Source organism: Anopheles merus, chromosome 2R (assembly GCF_017562075.2).
Source record: "Anopheles merus strain MAF chromosome 2R, AmerM5.1, whole genome shotgun sequence".
Taxonomy (NCBI): domain Eukaryota; kingdom Metazoa; phylum Arthropoda; class Insecta; order Diptera; family Culicidae; genus Anopheles; species Anopheles merus.
The window spans coordinates 11,242,076-11,257,455 of NC_054082.1; the positions used below are offsets into that span (position 1 = coordinate 11,242,076).

The 15,380-nt window shown below is 50.5% G+C and overlaps 2 protein-coding genes across 4 annotated transcripts; one reads left to right on the forward strand and one right to left on the reverse strand.

Moving 5' to 3' along the window:
* Positions 1 to 331: 331 nt before the first annotated feature.
* LOC121591020 (ero1-like protein) lies at positions 332 to 3,347 on the reverse strand. Its single transcript, XM_041911329.1, has 5 exons — positions 2,629 to 3,347; positions 2,244 to 2,495; positions 1,658 to 1,929; positions 848 to 1,573; positions 332 to 786 (listed from the first exon to the last, which is right to left on the reverse strand). The coding sequence occupies exons 1-5, from the start codon at positions 2,794 to 2,796 to the stop codon at positions 735 to 737; spliced, it is 1,470 nt and encodes a 489-aa protein (XP_041767263.1). The 5' UTR covers positions 2,797 to 3,347; the 3' UTR covers positions 332 to 734.
* Positions 3,348 to 4,517: 1,170 nt separating this feature from the next.
* LOC121589906 (protein masquerade) lies at positions 4,518 to 14,704 on the forward strand. 3 transcript variants are annotated; one of them, XM_041909161.1, is made up of 7 exons: positions 4,518 to 4,626; positions 10,756 to 10,956; positions 11,034 to 11,306; positions 11,388 to 11,905; positions 11,971 to 13,091; positions 13,159 to 13,357; positions 13,435 to 14,704. In XM_041909161.1, exons 2-7 carry the CDS (start codon positions 10,866 to 10,868, stop codon positions 13,834 to 13,836), a joined length of 2,604 nt encoding a protein of 867 aa, XP_041765095.1. In that variant the 5' UTR covers positions 4,518 to 4,626; positions 10,756 to 10,865; the 3' UTR covers positions 13,837 to 14,704. The 3 variants fall into 3 exon arrangements, with proteins under 3 accessions (XP_041765095.1, XP_041765094.1, XP_041765096.1); XM_041909160.1 differs by lacking the exon at positions 4,518 to 4,626 and adding an exon at positions 7,054 to 7,212; XM_041909162.1 differs by lacking the exon at positions 4,518 to 4,626 and adding an exon at positions 7,365 to 8,593.
* The last annotated feature ends 676 nt before the right edge of the window (positions 14,705 to 15,380 follow it).

A 15,380-nucleotide genomic window follows, 5' to 3' on the forward strand; every position in this document is an offset into this window, starting at 1 on the left:
CCAGATCGATGTGTTTATGCGTCGACCACCAACATAACTGTATCTGTGTAGCATACCGCACGCTGACAAATATAAGGATCGCCTCTTATCAATTTAAGAACGAGGTGTCTAATTCACTATGCAAACTAAACATCCCATACCATTTCTTTCATGAGGAACAGGAGCGTTATGTTACATTCATTAGCCCCAAACGCTAGCATCCCTTTCATTTATTTACAAAACTGATAAATATGATTGTATATCGATAATTTACATACATTCATCTAAGGGGCACATCAACTAGTGGTATAAGTTAGTAGGAAAGTTACGGGTCGACCGTGTCTTTTTTTTCTCGTGTGCAGGTATACTTCTAGAACAACTGTACAATTTCGTTCGATGTATTGCGGAGGGCAGCACACTGTTACTTGATAAATATCATTGCGATCTTCAAGATCAGTACAAACACGGGGACACACACATACACACGAGTACTCTCCGTTAGCTATTGAGTACATCGGAAGTTGTTTGTTTTCTATCATACACAAAAATAGCCACACTTTAAAACAGTAAACAATTGATTGACGCTGCCATCTTTAACAAGTACAATTCCTCCAAACCTTACATCGTAAACGAACCACCGGAAATCACTGAATCGGGATCGGGAGTTAAAGTCAAGTTTCATCACAAGGTTGTTGCACCGGTACGGGGTTTTAGTCTTTTGCGGGGATAAAACGCGACGGACACTGCGCGTTCGGTCAGCGCATTCGCTGCCGGAACTCTTCCAATTCGTGGATGCTTGTCGAGAGCCTGCAATGAAAGATGACATCAATCAAGCGCGCCTCAGGCACACAATACTACCGCTGCTTACCTTCCGAAGGCGTTGAACAGGGCCACAATTTCACCGCGCTTTAACCTCAACGACGGCGGCTGCTGCTTCACCCTTGTGCCCAACCCAGTATCGATTTTGTCGTCAAACTTCCCGGAGAATAGAATTTTCAGCGCCGTTCCCATTCCCTGCACCTGCAGCTTTCCCCACAGCCGGCACTTATCGCACCCGACGCAGTCCATTATCTTCGAGATGTTCATAAACTTTTCCCGAAACTCGTGCTTCAGCTTGATCGCCGACGTGCCACCGCTAAACATGGCCGTCTCATTGAAATGTGCCGGAAAGCCTTCGATCACGGTAAGCAGGTCTTTGACGGCCGTTTTCACCTCCCGATCGTCCTTCTCGAGACCGGTGAAATATTCCTCGTTTCGTAAGTACGGAGCCGCCTTCGCTAGGGCGCGCAGTTCCACCAGGTAGGCAAAGTACAGATTCCTCAGCCAGTGTGACCCTTCGTTGTCGGTCATGTGGGGGCTGAAGCGACGCTCGAACTCCTCCATATTCGGGCCCCACACGCCGGTCGGTGCGACAAACCCAAACGAACCCTTCTCCGACAGCAGATAGTTGGCACACAGATGAATGTTGATGCTCGAATGCAGGCCGGAGATCATGCGGTAAAACACCCGATGCTCCAGGCATACCTCATTGCGTGCCATGTCCTGGTAGGGAATCATGGCCGAGTAAGCATTTTTCTTCTTCACGGAATGTGCTCTAGAAAAAGGGGTTGCAAAGTAAGAGGAATTCAATAAACAGTTTGTTCGACCATGAAACGAGCTGCAATGCGGCCACACTTACTGGAAACAGTTTTCCAAATAGATGCTGCTCCAGATGCGCCGCGCCGATTCGCCCCGGTAGCCGGTGTAGCGTTCCGGGTTCAGCAGCAGATCGACGTACTGTGCGCCGGGCTCGTGATCGTCCAGTATGCAGAAATTGTCTTGCGCTTCGTCATAGTCGGCCCATCGCTGGAACTCTTTGTGTGCCTTGTCGCTGATGCTAGTGTTAAGGTAACCCAGCTCCACGTCCAAGTCTTCGTTGCAGTTCGTTAACGTTTGCACCTCTTTTATGTACTAAACCAAAATGGAAAAGAAAGTCATTACATACGAAAATGATACTGCTATCACATCTGCCCTTGCTATCGTAACAGGTCCGGTCAATTCAATCAGCATAATTAAACGACCAAGTCCAAAACAAAAACGATGACGTGTGCACCAGGCACACTTTTTTTTTGTGCCGCCAGCTTCTGCTAATGCAAACCCAGGGGAAAAACCCCCACCAGCACCATGTGCCAGCGGTAGCATACACGAGTAGCAACGTGCGTTCGTCCCCGTGGTGGACATGTTTTGATTGCACAGCGTGTTATTATTACCTCACCCTCACTCACCTTATGATAAGAGGACGCGTCGCCCTTCAGCCCCGGTGGGATATCTTTCTCCTCGCAGTGTTCCACATGGCAGAACCGCATCGCGCACTTGCTGTCGTCGACCCAGAACGGGCACTCTTTGTTCAGGTGCACCTTGTAGTAGCGAAAGAAATCCTTCACCAGCAAGCTCTGCAGGCGGGGATAGATTTTTACATTGTTGTAGTAATCCACCGTGTCGATATTACAGCTACAGTCATCGATCGTTCCTTGGAGCTGGAATGAGTTTAGTAGAGCAGACACTTGAGCTTCATGCCATTATGATCTCTCCCTTCCGCCGATCCGCTGCATATTTGCAACTAATTGAACATCATTAGGCGGAAGTGTAACTGGTTTCCCTGTTGCTTACCTGGCAGAAGCAAAACCGTTCATCGCTAACCTCCGCACTGCTATCCGTATAGAAATATCCGCTCGAATGGTTTGCCAAGCCCAGCAACACCCCGAAACAAACCACAATCCACTGGAAGTAGTGTAACCGTGTCATCCGGCCAACGGAAAGCCTTCGCCAAGGTGCCATTGACACTGAAAATGGGGCTACTTGTTACGTTTGGATGTTTTGTTTGTTTGTTTTGCCCTTCGCCCCCTTTTTTATGTGCCCCGCGAGGTGGGACCAATTCCGGTGCCGAGCCGCGGGCTGCTGTTTACCAAATGAATGAACAGTACGAATTACTTCACACAAACCACCGGAACGCTGTTGTTGATTGTTTTGTCTTTTGGCAGTAGTAAATAAAACCCGGAAAATGGGCGGATTACGCTACAACTGCTCACGATTCACGGTACGTGCGATTGTTTTGCCGATATCGTACCACCTTTAGCACTGTCTCCAACAAACCACGACTGTGATGTGAGGTGAAGAAAGCAGAGTAAGCTTTTGTTTTCACGGATGTTGTAACATTCGGTACGATTGCACGACCGAGCACGACACATTCCGCACCTTGGAATTGCCCCAACTACGTGCAAATGCTCACGGCGTTCCACTTTTTCGGCTGGGAAAGTTAACCCCTTTCGATCCACCCACAAATCAACACGTCAACACAACGTTCAATTGTCAAGTGGTGCGTGCCACCCCTTTCGCCAACTACCCCTATCGTTGCGCGCGGGCGCACACGCACACACACGGAAAACAGCTGATAAACAAATCACTGTCATGCATTGCACAGTGTGTGCTGGTGGTCATGCGACGACATTTAAAAACGCAAATTTGAGTAAAGTGTGGTTTTGGTGAATAAAAAAAGCTTTAAAAATCAAAAAGGTCTCCATGTTGTCAGTAAAATACTTACTGCTGCTAAGCAAGCTAAAAGAATAATGGGGAAAATAATCTTGAAGAACTCAACCGGATGTTATATTCAAAAAAACGAACCATTTTCAAAATTGACGTTAAGTTAATTTCTTGTTCATATGTTTTTAATTAAAATTACCTTGTTTATCTAAATCATTGCTAGCACAAGTAAAGATAGAAATAATTTGCAGATTATCAACAAAATGATTATCAATAAAATTTACAAATACAGCTCAGATGCAGCTGCCGAAATGAATTATGGAAGGATTCGAGCAGTGCTCGAGCAGTTTTCTTCCCGTTTCATGAACCGCTTGAAATATTTCATTTGAATTTAGTTTGAATGTTTTCAAACGTCGTTAATTTTGAACCTGCCAGCGTGGTTATTTGCTCATTTTAGTCAATCTTTTTTGCAGTTTCTAAATGGCACCACAAAAAATGCATACATTCGCCGTATCTATTTATACCAAATGTGTCCATAAATCCAACCTGTTTTATATGGCGTAAAATGTATGCAAACCAATCGTTTTCAACCCAATTGAGACAACGGATCACATCCTTTTTCCGATTACATCATTACAAGCTGCGATTATTCACACCACACAAGTGGCGCACGCCTTTCCCAAATCTCACGGAATGCAGGTCAGCGCGTGCTGATTCATTCAACCGGATCATCGGTCCCCAGACGGAACCGTTCCATGAATGAAGGGAAACACGTTTGCCACCAACGAACGGTAACCCGCAGCCATGCTCCGGGAGCGTAAGGGGAGATTTTCATATCCCCTCACACCAACACCCTTGGCTCGGCTGTACGAGCAACTGATGTGAGCAAACCGGCTGATGTAGTACGATCATCAACGCGCGTTGCCTTTTCGCTCCCCTTACGGCTGGCAACCCAGACCGAAAGCGCCCAGACGCGAGCTCACCATGCCCGGACCAGTGCGGTCAGTTTCAGCACAGCACTCCGATCGTGTAGACGTGTAGCACCGTTGCTGCTGCGCCGTGCCGCCTAAAGTGCACACCACAACCTGACAAAGACAAATTCGCGAAGCAACGGGCACTCGACACAAGGTAATGATAAAGATCGGTCGGAGAAAGTCGGGATGAAAGGTGTGATGTGAAATGCGAACCAACAAAAAAAGTGATGCCTTGATCGTTGAGGTTTGCAACAGTGTCGATCATATGATTTCGCGACGTGCAGGGGAAGGAGAGAAAGCGTGCGTGTGTGTGTGTGTGCGTGCGTGTGCACGATGACGATGTCATGGCATTGATGCTCCGTACCTGGAGGATGTAAGATTACGAACTACGCCACTGCGTTCCCGGGCGCAGAACGTCTCGCATAGAAATGAACACACGCACAGGAAAATCAGGACAGTCTCTAGCGCGCGATCGCGCATTAGGGCACAGACACCGTAACGCTAAGTGAAGTCCCGAGAAACTAGGTTAAATACTTACTTACTTACTTATCCGGCACTACAACCGCTTTGCGGTCTTGGCCTGCCTCAGGAGTGTCCGAAACCGCTCACGGTCTCGCGCCTTCGTCTGCCAGTCCGTTATCCCGGCCTTAATGGCGGACGCCTCCACGCCATCTTGCCACCTCAATTTGGGCCTACCACGCCTCCTCTGTCCTTGTGGACGTCCTAAAAAGACTTTACGGGCTGGGTCGTCCGTTTCCATGACTATACATACTGAAAAACTAGGTTAAATAGCGCAGTGATAAAAACGGCTCCGCTTCCCCCGACTCTCCCCCACACCGTACACGGCGCACGTTCCGGGACGGCTCCGATACCGCTATGGCCGGTTCCCGCTAGATCGAGTCGATCGACGCCGGGGCGCTTAACAGATATGGGGAGCAGGGAGTGAAAAAAAACTTGTTTGGGTTGCGGTTTGCACACGTGCTGCGTGCATTACGCTGCTGCCGGGAAGCTTTCGGAGAGCTTCTCCGCTGTGCATCGAATCCGTGTGAAAGTATCGGATACCGCACCAAACAAAGCAACAGTGAGTGGAACACGCAGTCGACACAGCACATCGATCGATCACTCCCCCATTTCACTGATCAGCCGACGATTCTACCCCTGCGAACGGTAAACCGAATGGTGGTTTTGATGGAGCTCTTTCGACGACTCCCGGGCGGTGGGGGTTTGTGCAAATAAAGTGCTCACGACTTTAAATCCCGTACAGCGCGGCGCGGCGAGTGTGCGGTTGGTTTCGCTTACCACCAACGGTAGTGCAAAGCGGCCAATGCAAATTACGCCGAAGAGCGGGTGAAGTAATTCTAACGGTTCCGAAGTGAAAACCCACATCGCGCGATGGACTACTTCGCTTTACTAGTGCTAGTAGCGTACCGGTTGTATGTCGCTCGAGTAGGTGTCGTGGCAATACGGGACGAGGGAAATGGAATCATTTTTACAAATAATATTTTTTTACGGGCAATTGTAATAGTTGGGATTTTTGAATGCAAAAAAGGCTTTTGGCATCGTCATGTATTCTGTACCTAAGTATTTTTGTCTATTTTGATTGGAAAAATACCTGGACGTACTTTCCCTCATGGATCTTCAGAACGGAAAATCCATTTATTTGCCGTCCATCCCTTACCCTCCGGCAAACCATCGCCAACAATTTCCTACCGGGAAACTTACTGGATGTTGCCCTCTGCACACGTTTGCAATCCTACTTTATTACATCTTATAAAATGGAAAGTGTTGTTCCTTTTACACTCATGCCACACCTTCCTGGCAAAACAACAACAACAACAAAAAGACATTGTGAAAAGTTTCGGGCCATCAGTCGGTTGCACAGTTATTTCATCCAGGATAGGCATGCATTACTGACCAGCAATAAACTGTCGCCTAAGACAAACAGACCGAAGCCGCACGAAGCAGCGCAAAATAAAGAGACGACAGCAAAAGGGGAGAGACATGGTGGAAATGATCTATCGCCCGAATCGATGCGCCAGCTCGTTCGGTACCGCGCGGTCTTCTCGAAAGCTCCCGCTGGTACGCGGTGTGAAGCTCTCCTGGTTATTCGACCGGCCCCAATGGAAAGGAGAAACCGGCAGAACGGAATATCCAGCAAACCGAACAGCAAACCGTACTATACCTTCCCACCTCCCTCCGCTCCCCAAACCTAAACGAGAAAGAAATGGAACGCGCAGGGAGGGGGGAGGGGGTGCAGCCCTCTCGCGTCCCCGGGCGAGGATCGAGAAAGGAATGCACGCGCGAACGACGCGAGACCCACGGGTGAAAGAGAGTCGAAGATCGATGGGAAGCAGCAAGCAACAAACACTTACAAGCACACACAGACACACAGTAAGCGGTGCGAAGAGGAAACGGACAGCCTAGCCCAAGATCATGCGTACCGAGCGCTAGAGTGAGAGAGAGAGAAAGAGAGATGGAAAAGAAAACGGTCAAAAGAAACTATGTTGAGCCAGCAGCATGAAAGTTGTTAGAGGGTACAGTTTTCAAGCACAATATTAAGTAACTTTACTATCGCCTCGACTGGTGCCGCATACGGATCGCGGTTTTTTTTTCTTCTCAGTTCTCAATAGCGCCAGGCGCATCTTTGGCTGACCCAAAAAACAAAAACACACAGAATAGTCTCACCGCACAGTTGGCAGTTGATGTTATGGTTTTGCACGGAATTTCCGTTTCCATCAAGGTACGACACGTAAAGTTTTGACAGTGCACAGTGGTTGAAAAGTGATAGTTTGTTGTGATTGTTTCCGGTGCCAAAAGGGGAGGGGGGGGGGTTGGGAGGGTGGCAAACCCTTTTGTGTGGAAGCTGGTATACCGGTCTGCCGGGCAAAGCCAAAGCAAGGTGTGCAAATTGTGAAGATCAATGCAAAAGTGCAAAGTGATCGGTGTGTACAGCGTGTGTGTCGAACGCTTGAAGATTTTCTCCTGGCGAGAAAAGCGAATGCTGACGTGGTTAACCTCACCGGTGGAAATACAATTGCCCGAAATGCCATCATTGTTGCACGCCAATGAGCAGCATTCCTCCCAATGCGTCATCGAAGAGACAAGACCGCATGGGTGTTCCGCTGGCCGGATCGCTGCACGGAGCGCTGGCTCAGTGTCAGCGGCCCAGAACCAGTTTGTTGGTGGATGCGTCTGCAAGCGATAACTGTGAAAAAGAACAACAACGTTGAGTTGAAGTGTGTTAAGTTACAGTTAGACTGTTAGAGAGAGAGAGAGAGAGTGTGTGTGTGTCTGTGTGTGCAGGATAATTTCCCCCACCGGTTGTACTTGGGCTAGGGCCTCCAGTGGTGTCGATTGCTAATTCATACTGCCGATCGTTAACGAGCTGTCAAGAGCAGAACGAGAATTACTGCAGATTATACAAAGTCATTAAGGCTGGAAGGTGAAGCAGAGCTGAAGCACATGCACAGAACGGACAGTTACGGACAACAGCTGACAGATGTCTGAAGATTTTGTGCACTCAAGGGCAGACTCCCGCACGAATTTGCCAACCGCACGTATTTCACAATCTTGTACGAATGGTTTGCTTTGTTCTTCTGGTTAATCATAGAGTGAGAGTGTAACTAGTCTTCAATGAGACATCAACAGTTATCGCATGGGACAGCCAAATCTCCCGAGATCTTGCCACTGGTACCTCAGAACCGACAACCCACACAACGTCTAATTAATCGGCCTGATCTGATAGTGTGGTTTCACCAACCGACCCGAAACGATCGTCAGCCCAAGATCAGTTGGACACGCGCGTGTGCGCGTGATTTCTCCTCGACCCCGTTGTTGGTGACCGGGTGCGACTCACGTTCGCTTCGACCATTCGTACCATTTGGCGTACCGATCCAAATTTTCATTATCCCCGCAAGTAGCGAATTCCTGCCCCACCCGCGGCCCGACGCTCTCATTTTCACCGCCGTCGATGACGAAGACGACAACGACGACGACGACGAATCGCTCCGCGCGGATGCTTTCACCCCGAGGGCAGAGCTTTTTGGCCGTCTCTAGCAGCGGACCGCGCTGTTCGCCGGCCAACAGGAAGTGCATTACCGATTGAAAGAGAAATGAACGCGGTATGGACCCAAAAGACGAGGAAGGGAGCGGATAGGCAAAACAACGCAATAGAGTGAAAATTTTCGTATTAGAGACAAAGCGAAGCGAAAAACGGCTCCATTCAGCACGAGGGAAAGGAAAGTCACATGTAGCTATACACCAATCTGTGTGTGTGTGTGTGTGTGTGTGTTATACGCAGCCCCAATGCAGAACAAATTCCCGCCGGCCTCGAAGTGCGCTGCATCGCTATGGAACTAACCCTTGGTGACATATTTTCTCTTTTCTTCCCATTTGTGCCATTTCGGGTTGTGCGGCCAACGGGGGGGGGGGGGGGAATGCGCGCCCCAGAAATGGGTCAGCGGTATTGTATCACCGACGGCTGCGCAAAGCCGCTCGCGACCAAACCTCTTTGCCTCCGTCCCGAGAGGTCTCCGGTCCGTAACCTTCACCCTGCCCTGCGCCTAAGCCCCGTTTCCACCGTTCGGTATCTCTTCTCGCCGACCGTGACCATGGCAGCGGGTGCTTTGCGTGCACCTTGCAACGTGGGCAGCGGGCGTACAGTGATCCCTTCCATTCCATCACGCACCGAAAACCAGTCCAAGCAGCCCGCTGACAATACAGCCGACTCACGGCCGGTGCGCGAGCAGGAAAGAGGAAAGCGTGAAGGGAAAGAACGATTTCTTAAATCTGTGTCAGCGGGAAGAAACACAAACCAGTCAAACGGTGCGCCCGGTGCGCGCGCGCGTGTGTGTGTGTGTGTGTGTGTGTAGGTCGCTGCGCCCGGGGACGTTGTGCTAGAATGGCCGATAAATCGTTGTCGTCGGTGGCGGCGGCGCTTTCACTAGCAAACATTCTTCGGTCGATGGTGAAATTTGTTGACCCGCTTGCCAGCATGATCGGCGAACGCGGTGGCCTTCAACAAAAAACGAAACCAGCATCCCAACAGCACCCTGTCGCATATGTTTCACTCACCGCCGAAGCGTTGCGTATCCCGCACAAGGGCAACGCACGTGTAGGCAAAGTAGGCTGCCGCGTAAGCTGCTGTAAGCTTTCAAGAATGTACTATGAACGCTTCGTTTCGCGCTGGGTGCGGATTTGCGTTATTCTGATTTTAGAAAGCGTGTACCACGTGCTCAGAAAGTTGGGTATACGATCTGAGCTGAACGTTTTTGGCGCGTTTGACACGAATTGCGCTGTTCTTAGTTTAGAAAGCGCGCGCCACACTTACCTCACAACAGAAACCGCCCCATGCGCGGGGCGTAATGGTTGAGCAGCAATTCTGTTGGAATTTCTTCATCCCAACTTTCACAACGTCTGATGTAATCTGATCGTTAATAGCTCTGTCGTAAAAAGCTCTCCCGGCAGTCGTCGTAGACTTCCAATCTCTCCCAACCGGGATGACACTGGGCAATGGTAGTTTAAATGGCGTCAATCGCTTGCGTTTCAAAGCCGAACTGTTCTGCAAGCTGGATATGGCACCGGTGCGAGGGTGCGGCCGGCATTCGGCCAGTGGTCGCGCAGCAGTAGTTTTCGGATTCACAGTTTCGGAGGAGAAAAAAAAAACACAGTTAGTTTCGCTCCTTTTGCGCGCGCGGTGTAAATTGGAACACATTTTCACTCGACCTAAACTCGAATTTTGTGTATGCACGGTAGGCGCGCGTATTAAATGCTGACCATTCCGACACGGTGCGGTACCGTGTGCGCGCACCGTCCCGATCAATAATCCACGGCCGCAGGGTGGCGGCGCCCAAGAAGACGTAGAAGGAGAAGGGGAGGAAAAGTGTAGAAAAACTTTCTGTGATAGCTCACTTCCGGCAGCGCAAGTTTTGAGGCCAGCGATTGTTTGTTGTTTGAATACTTTTCTTTTTAATGTTCGATGGTTGTTGTTGTTGTTGTTTGAATTTTTTGTTGTTGTAAAGTTTGAAGCATCTCAGGTGGCAAAAGGGATGATAATTTGATAATTGAATCATTTTGGCCAGACCAGACCAGACCAAATGTAGGTTAACGAAAAAGTGGGAAAAGTGGTGCATTTACTTTTTCGAAGGTTTTGAAGATGGGTTCAAGTAAACTATTTGAAGCAATTACAATAAATTTAAATTAGCTTCAAAATTGATTCATATTCTAAGATCAGTGATTTTATATTACGTAGATTGTGAAATTGGACTTTTTTTGTTTTTTTCAGTGCCACATAGTGAAAGACTAACCATTCGCAGGTATATTCGGTGTGTGCGAGAAACGTTTACACACGCACAACGTGTTTATGTGACTACTAAACAGTGCAAGAGACACAAGATGATCCTCAAAGCTGCAGCCTTACTACTGCTGCTCTTCGCGAGCGGGGCCAATTCGCAAGATGACTCACTTGCTGGAAGTTTCCTGTCAGGTAGGAGTGCTTCCGTTTGCTCTCAATTGGAGTGTCTTTATGACTCATACACGTTTAACTGTATGCCGCTTCAACAGGTCTACTGGATTCGATCACAAGCACAGAGGACGCGAAAGGATGTCCGGGCGTGTGCGTGCACACGCTGGCCACACTGATCTGCTACGAGGTGCTGGATGACATACCGTGCCCCTCGCCCAGCATGAAGTGTTGCGTGGAAAGTAGTGCGGCGGCCGCAAACATTACTACCACGCCGCGGCCAAGAACCACCACGACAACGGCGCGTCCCACCACGACGACACCGAAACCGACGACAGAGGCCAAGATCAAGGAGAAGGACAATAAAAACAATTGTAAGTGACTGATTTTCGCTGACATTGTCCAACGTTTCCCAAGCTATTTACACCTCCTTTCCATCTGCTCATGTTCGGTAGCGTCCTGTCCGGGGGTGTGCGTGGCGGATCGTATCGCGGAGTACTGTGAAGCGTACCTCACGACGGCCGGTCTCTGCAAGAGCGGTTCCAAGTGTTGCGTATCGCGCGACATCTATCCGGACAACCCGCCGGACGAGCTGTACATACCGACGGCACACTTCGATGCGAAGCAGAACAGAACGACCACGCCGAAACCGTACGCCAAGACGACCGAGCGGCCCCACACCACCGAGGAACCGATCAAGTCGAAAACGAACCCAACCCAGAAGCCTACGCCGAAACCGACCAAGCCAGCCCCGTCCAAGCTGAAGACGACGCCCGCGACCACAGTCAACAATGGCCAGGGACCGGTGTTTAAGGAATGCGAGGGCGAGTGTGTCAATGGGCTGTTTGCGCTGTTCTGTGACGATCTGGACAGCGAGGCGTTCTGTCCGAACGAGGGCTCGTGCTGCATTACCGGCGTGGCGGAAGACAACAAGCAGCAGATCGCGACGACAACGAGGCGACCAGCAACGCCGGTAAGCTCACCAACTGCCCGAAACGCTGACCGATGCTCTAACCTAAAACGCCCTTTTCCTTTCAGCCGCCACTGCCCCGCTGTCCCGGCTTCTGTCTGCTGAACATTATGGCCGCCTTCTGCGAGCGCCCGTCCGTGCTCATCCCCAACACGGCCAACTGCAAGCGCGGCTCGGTGTGCTGCGACAATACGCGCGCTCCCCCGCCGAGACCGCCGCAGCAGAAGCGTCCACCGCCAACCACCACCACGACCACACCCGCCCCGACCACGGCCGTGCCGGATCCGCGCGAAGAGTGCCCCGGCTCGTGCATCGTCAGTCTGCTCAGCTTCACCTGCTTCCGCAACGCCGAGATGACCGATCTGTTCAAGTGCAAAAAGTCCGGCACGCAGTGCTGTGCGCCCAAGTCCAAGATACAGGAGGTGCAGCAGGCCGCCGCTAGCAAGACCAAGTACAACGACACGAACGGCGGCTATCCGCCGCAGGCCCTGCCGCCTCCACCGCCGATGATGCAGCCGCAGCAGCAGCCCCCGATGCCGTACCCGATGCCACCGTCGGCAGCGATGCCACCGTCCCAGGTGCAGTCCCCGCTGGCCGGACCGCACCAGCAGGTGTACGGTCCGCCGGCGCCCAATCCCTACCCGGGCCCGATCAGCAACAACATCTACGAGGTGCCACCGACCCAGCAGCCGCAGTACGCCCAGTCCCCGGTGTACGAGCCGCCGACGACTACGGCCCGACCGCAGGTCTACTCCAAGTACGTGTGCGGCGTGAAGGGAACGAGCCGGGCGGCCAAATCCATCCTCAGCCAGGAGGTGCTGCGGCTGGAGCGGGAGCACAGCTCGCCGGCCCGCCACGCGCGCCACATCGACGTGGACAGTCTGTATCGGTCCAAGAGCTCGGAGCGGCTGGTGCTCGGTAGCAGCATCGTGCCGATACCAATCATCTACCACGACCACAACGACACCGTGCCGGAGGATCTGCTGCACCATCCGAGCGTGAAGGAGAACGCAACGCTGGCCAAGTACTGGAGCCACCATCGGAAGGGGCGCGTGGTCGGTGGGGAGGATGGCGAAAATGGCGAATGGTGCTGGCAGGTGGCGCTGATCAACTCGCTCAACCAGTACCTGTGCGGGGCGGCCCTCATCGGCACGCAGTGGGTACTGACGGCGGCGCACTGTGTAACGAAGTAAGTCGCTGTGTAATGGAGAAGATAGGGCTTTGCTGCAATACTCACTGTTATTTGACGTTTGTAGCATTGTACGATCGGGTGATGCCATCTACGTTCGGGTCGGCGATTACGATCTGACGCGAAAGTACGGCAGTCCGGGCGCGCAGACGTTACGGGTAGCGACCACGTACATCCATCACAATCACAACAGCCAAACGCTTGACAACGATATCGCCCTGCTGAAGCTGCACGGACAGGCCGAGCTCCGTGATGGCGTGTGTTTGGTAAGAGCATCATCCGACGGGCCGAAGTCGGGCAAGTGGTCGTGATTCAAACTCTGCTCCTATCTGTCCATTTGCAGGTGTGTCTACCGGCACGAGGTGTCAGCCATGCCGCTGGCAAGCGCTGCACGGTGACGGGATACGGCTATATGGGTGAGGCCGGACCGATACCGCTGCGGGTGCGCGAGGCCGAAATCCCGATCGTCAGTGATGCCGAGTGCATACGCAAGGTGAATGCCGTCACCGAGAAGATCTTCATCCTGCCGGCGTCCAGCTTCTGTGCGGGCGGTGAGGAAGGCAACGACGCGTGCCAGGGTGACGGGGGCGGTCCGCTCGTGTGCCAGGACGATGGGTTCTTCGAGCTGGCCGGCCTGGTGTCGTGGGGTTTCGGCTGCGGGCGTGTCGATGTGCCCGGTGTGTACGTGAAGGTGTCGTCGTTCATCGGCTGGATCAACCAGATCATTAGCGTTAACAACCAGTAGTTGGGGTAGTTGGAGTAGTAGTAGTAGTAGTAGTATTAGCAGTAGTAATAGTACGTAGATGAATACCAAACTTTCTCTCCAACAACTTCCATTGAACCCCTTGATTCGTCCCTACGCCCTGTGCCTTGTGCAGTGTCCAGTAGTTTTAGGAAGTGTTCAGTTTTAAGGTGTGCTGTGAGAGCTTGCACACGCTTGATTTCGATTCATTTACTCTCTTCAAAAAGACACAAACACATGCACACAAACAGACAGGAACAATCGATGCTAGTTTGTTAAAACGATAGTGGTAATAGATGAGCTTGAGATGGGAGCGTAACGTAACGGATGGCTTTATTCCGTTCGGAAAGTTTCGAATGATTATGTTTGGAATCGATATTTATTGTAAAAACAAAGCAAAAGAAAAACAAAACCTCCTCCCAAAACCTGGTGGTAAGCAAGTGGAAAGCGAGACCGTGGAGACAGCTTCCTTGGCTCGACTAGAACCACACCACATCCACCACTGCTGCCATCGTGCTGAATCGATGGTAATAATCTAAGCCTAGACCCTAAAGCACATCGAACTTCTGCTAGGAATTACTTCCATCTCATTAACGATATTTAAGTATGCGTGAGTATTTATTTATTTTCCCATCTACCGCGACAGATGCATTACTAAACTCGTTCTGCTAATGTAAGAAGTAGTGTAGGAGGAACACCGCCATTAGGCGACACCCGACAGCTGCAAACCCCGCCCGCCCAAAACAAGCACTGAATCTTTAAAACGCATTGCAATTGTTAGCAATGGGAAGCATAATTGTAGTGATTGGGAATAGAGACAATTTGATGAAATTGTTATACACTGTGTACAATAAAGTATCATGACTGGTTATGTAGATTGGGAGTCTTTTTGGTTGATTTGCCCGTTCCGGTACGCTGCATTTTAATTTGTGCTGTCAATGATTGTAACATTTTTCATCCTAATTATTGAGAAATATGTGTCTTTAATATTTTGCTGTTGAAATCTACCACACACACACACACACATAAAAAATACAAAACGTTTCTTCCCATTATGGGGAAAGGAACATTTAGAAAGAAATGATATAAAATTAGCCCTCATTCAATTCCTTTACCGCTTGCAAACAAATCCTCCCAATTATTTCTTACACACTAAAAACAAAAGCCCCGATTGAAAAGGCCCCAAAAAAAATCAACCCCTTTTTCCGACACTTTTCTTCCACCACCCCTTCGCTACAACCTCCATTCAGCCCCTTTGTGTGGTAAATGTGCATCACCTACCTTAGCAATGTCTAAATCATCCAATCCATTTTCCGAAATTCATCGAAGCCGTCCGTACTTGAACCTAAAACAAACGACCCGAAAAGTCCACCACCATGGGAGGAGGAAAAGGAGGAAGAGAAAGGAAGTTTTGAGTTTTGATCTACGCGCACCGAACAAAACCAAGAATCTGCCCCAAAAAGGAAGGCCATTCCAGCAAAGGCTGGAAGAAAGAAAGCAAAAAAACTCTACAAATATTGTCCCCTCGCGCCCTGTTGCCTCTTCAC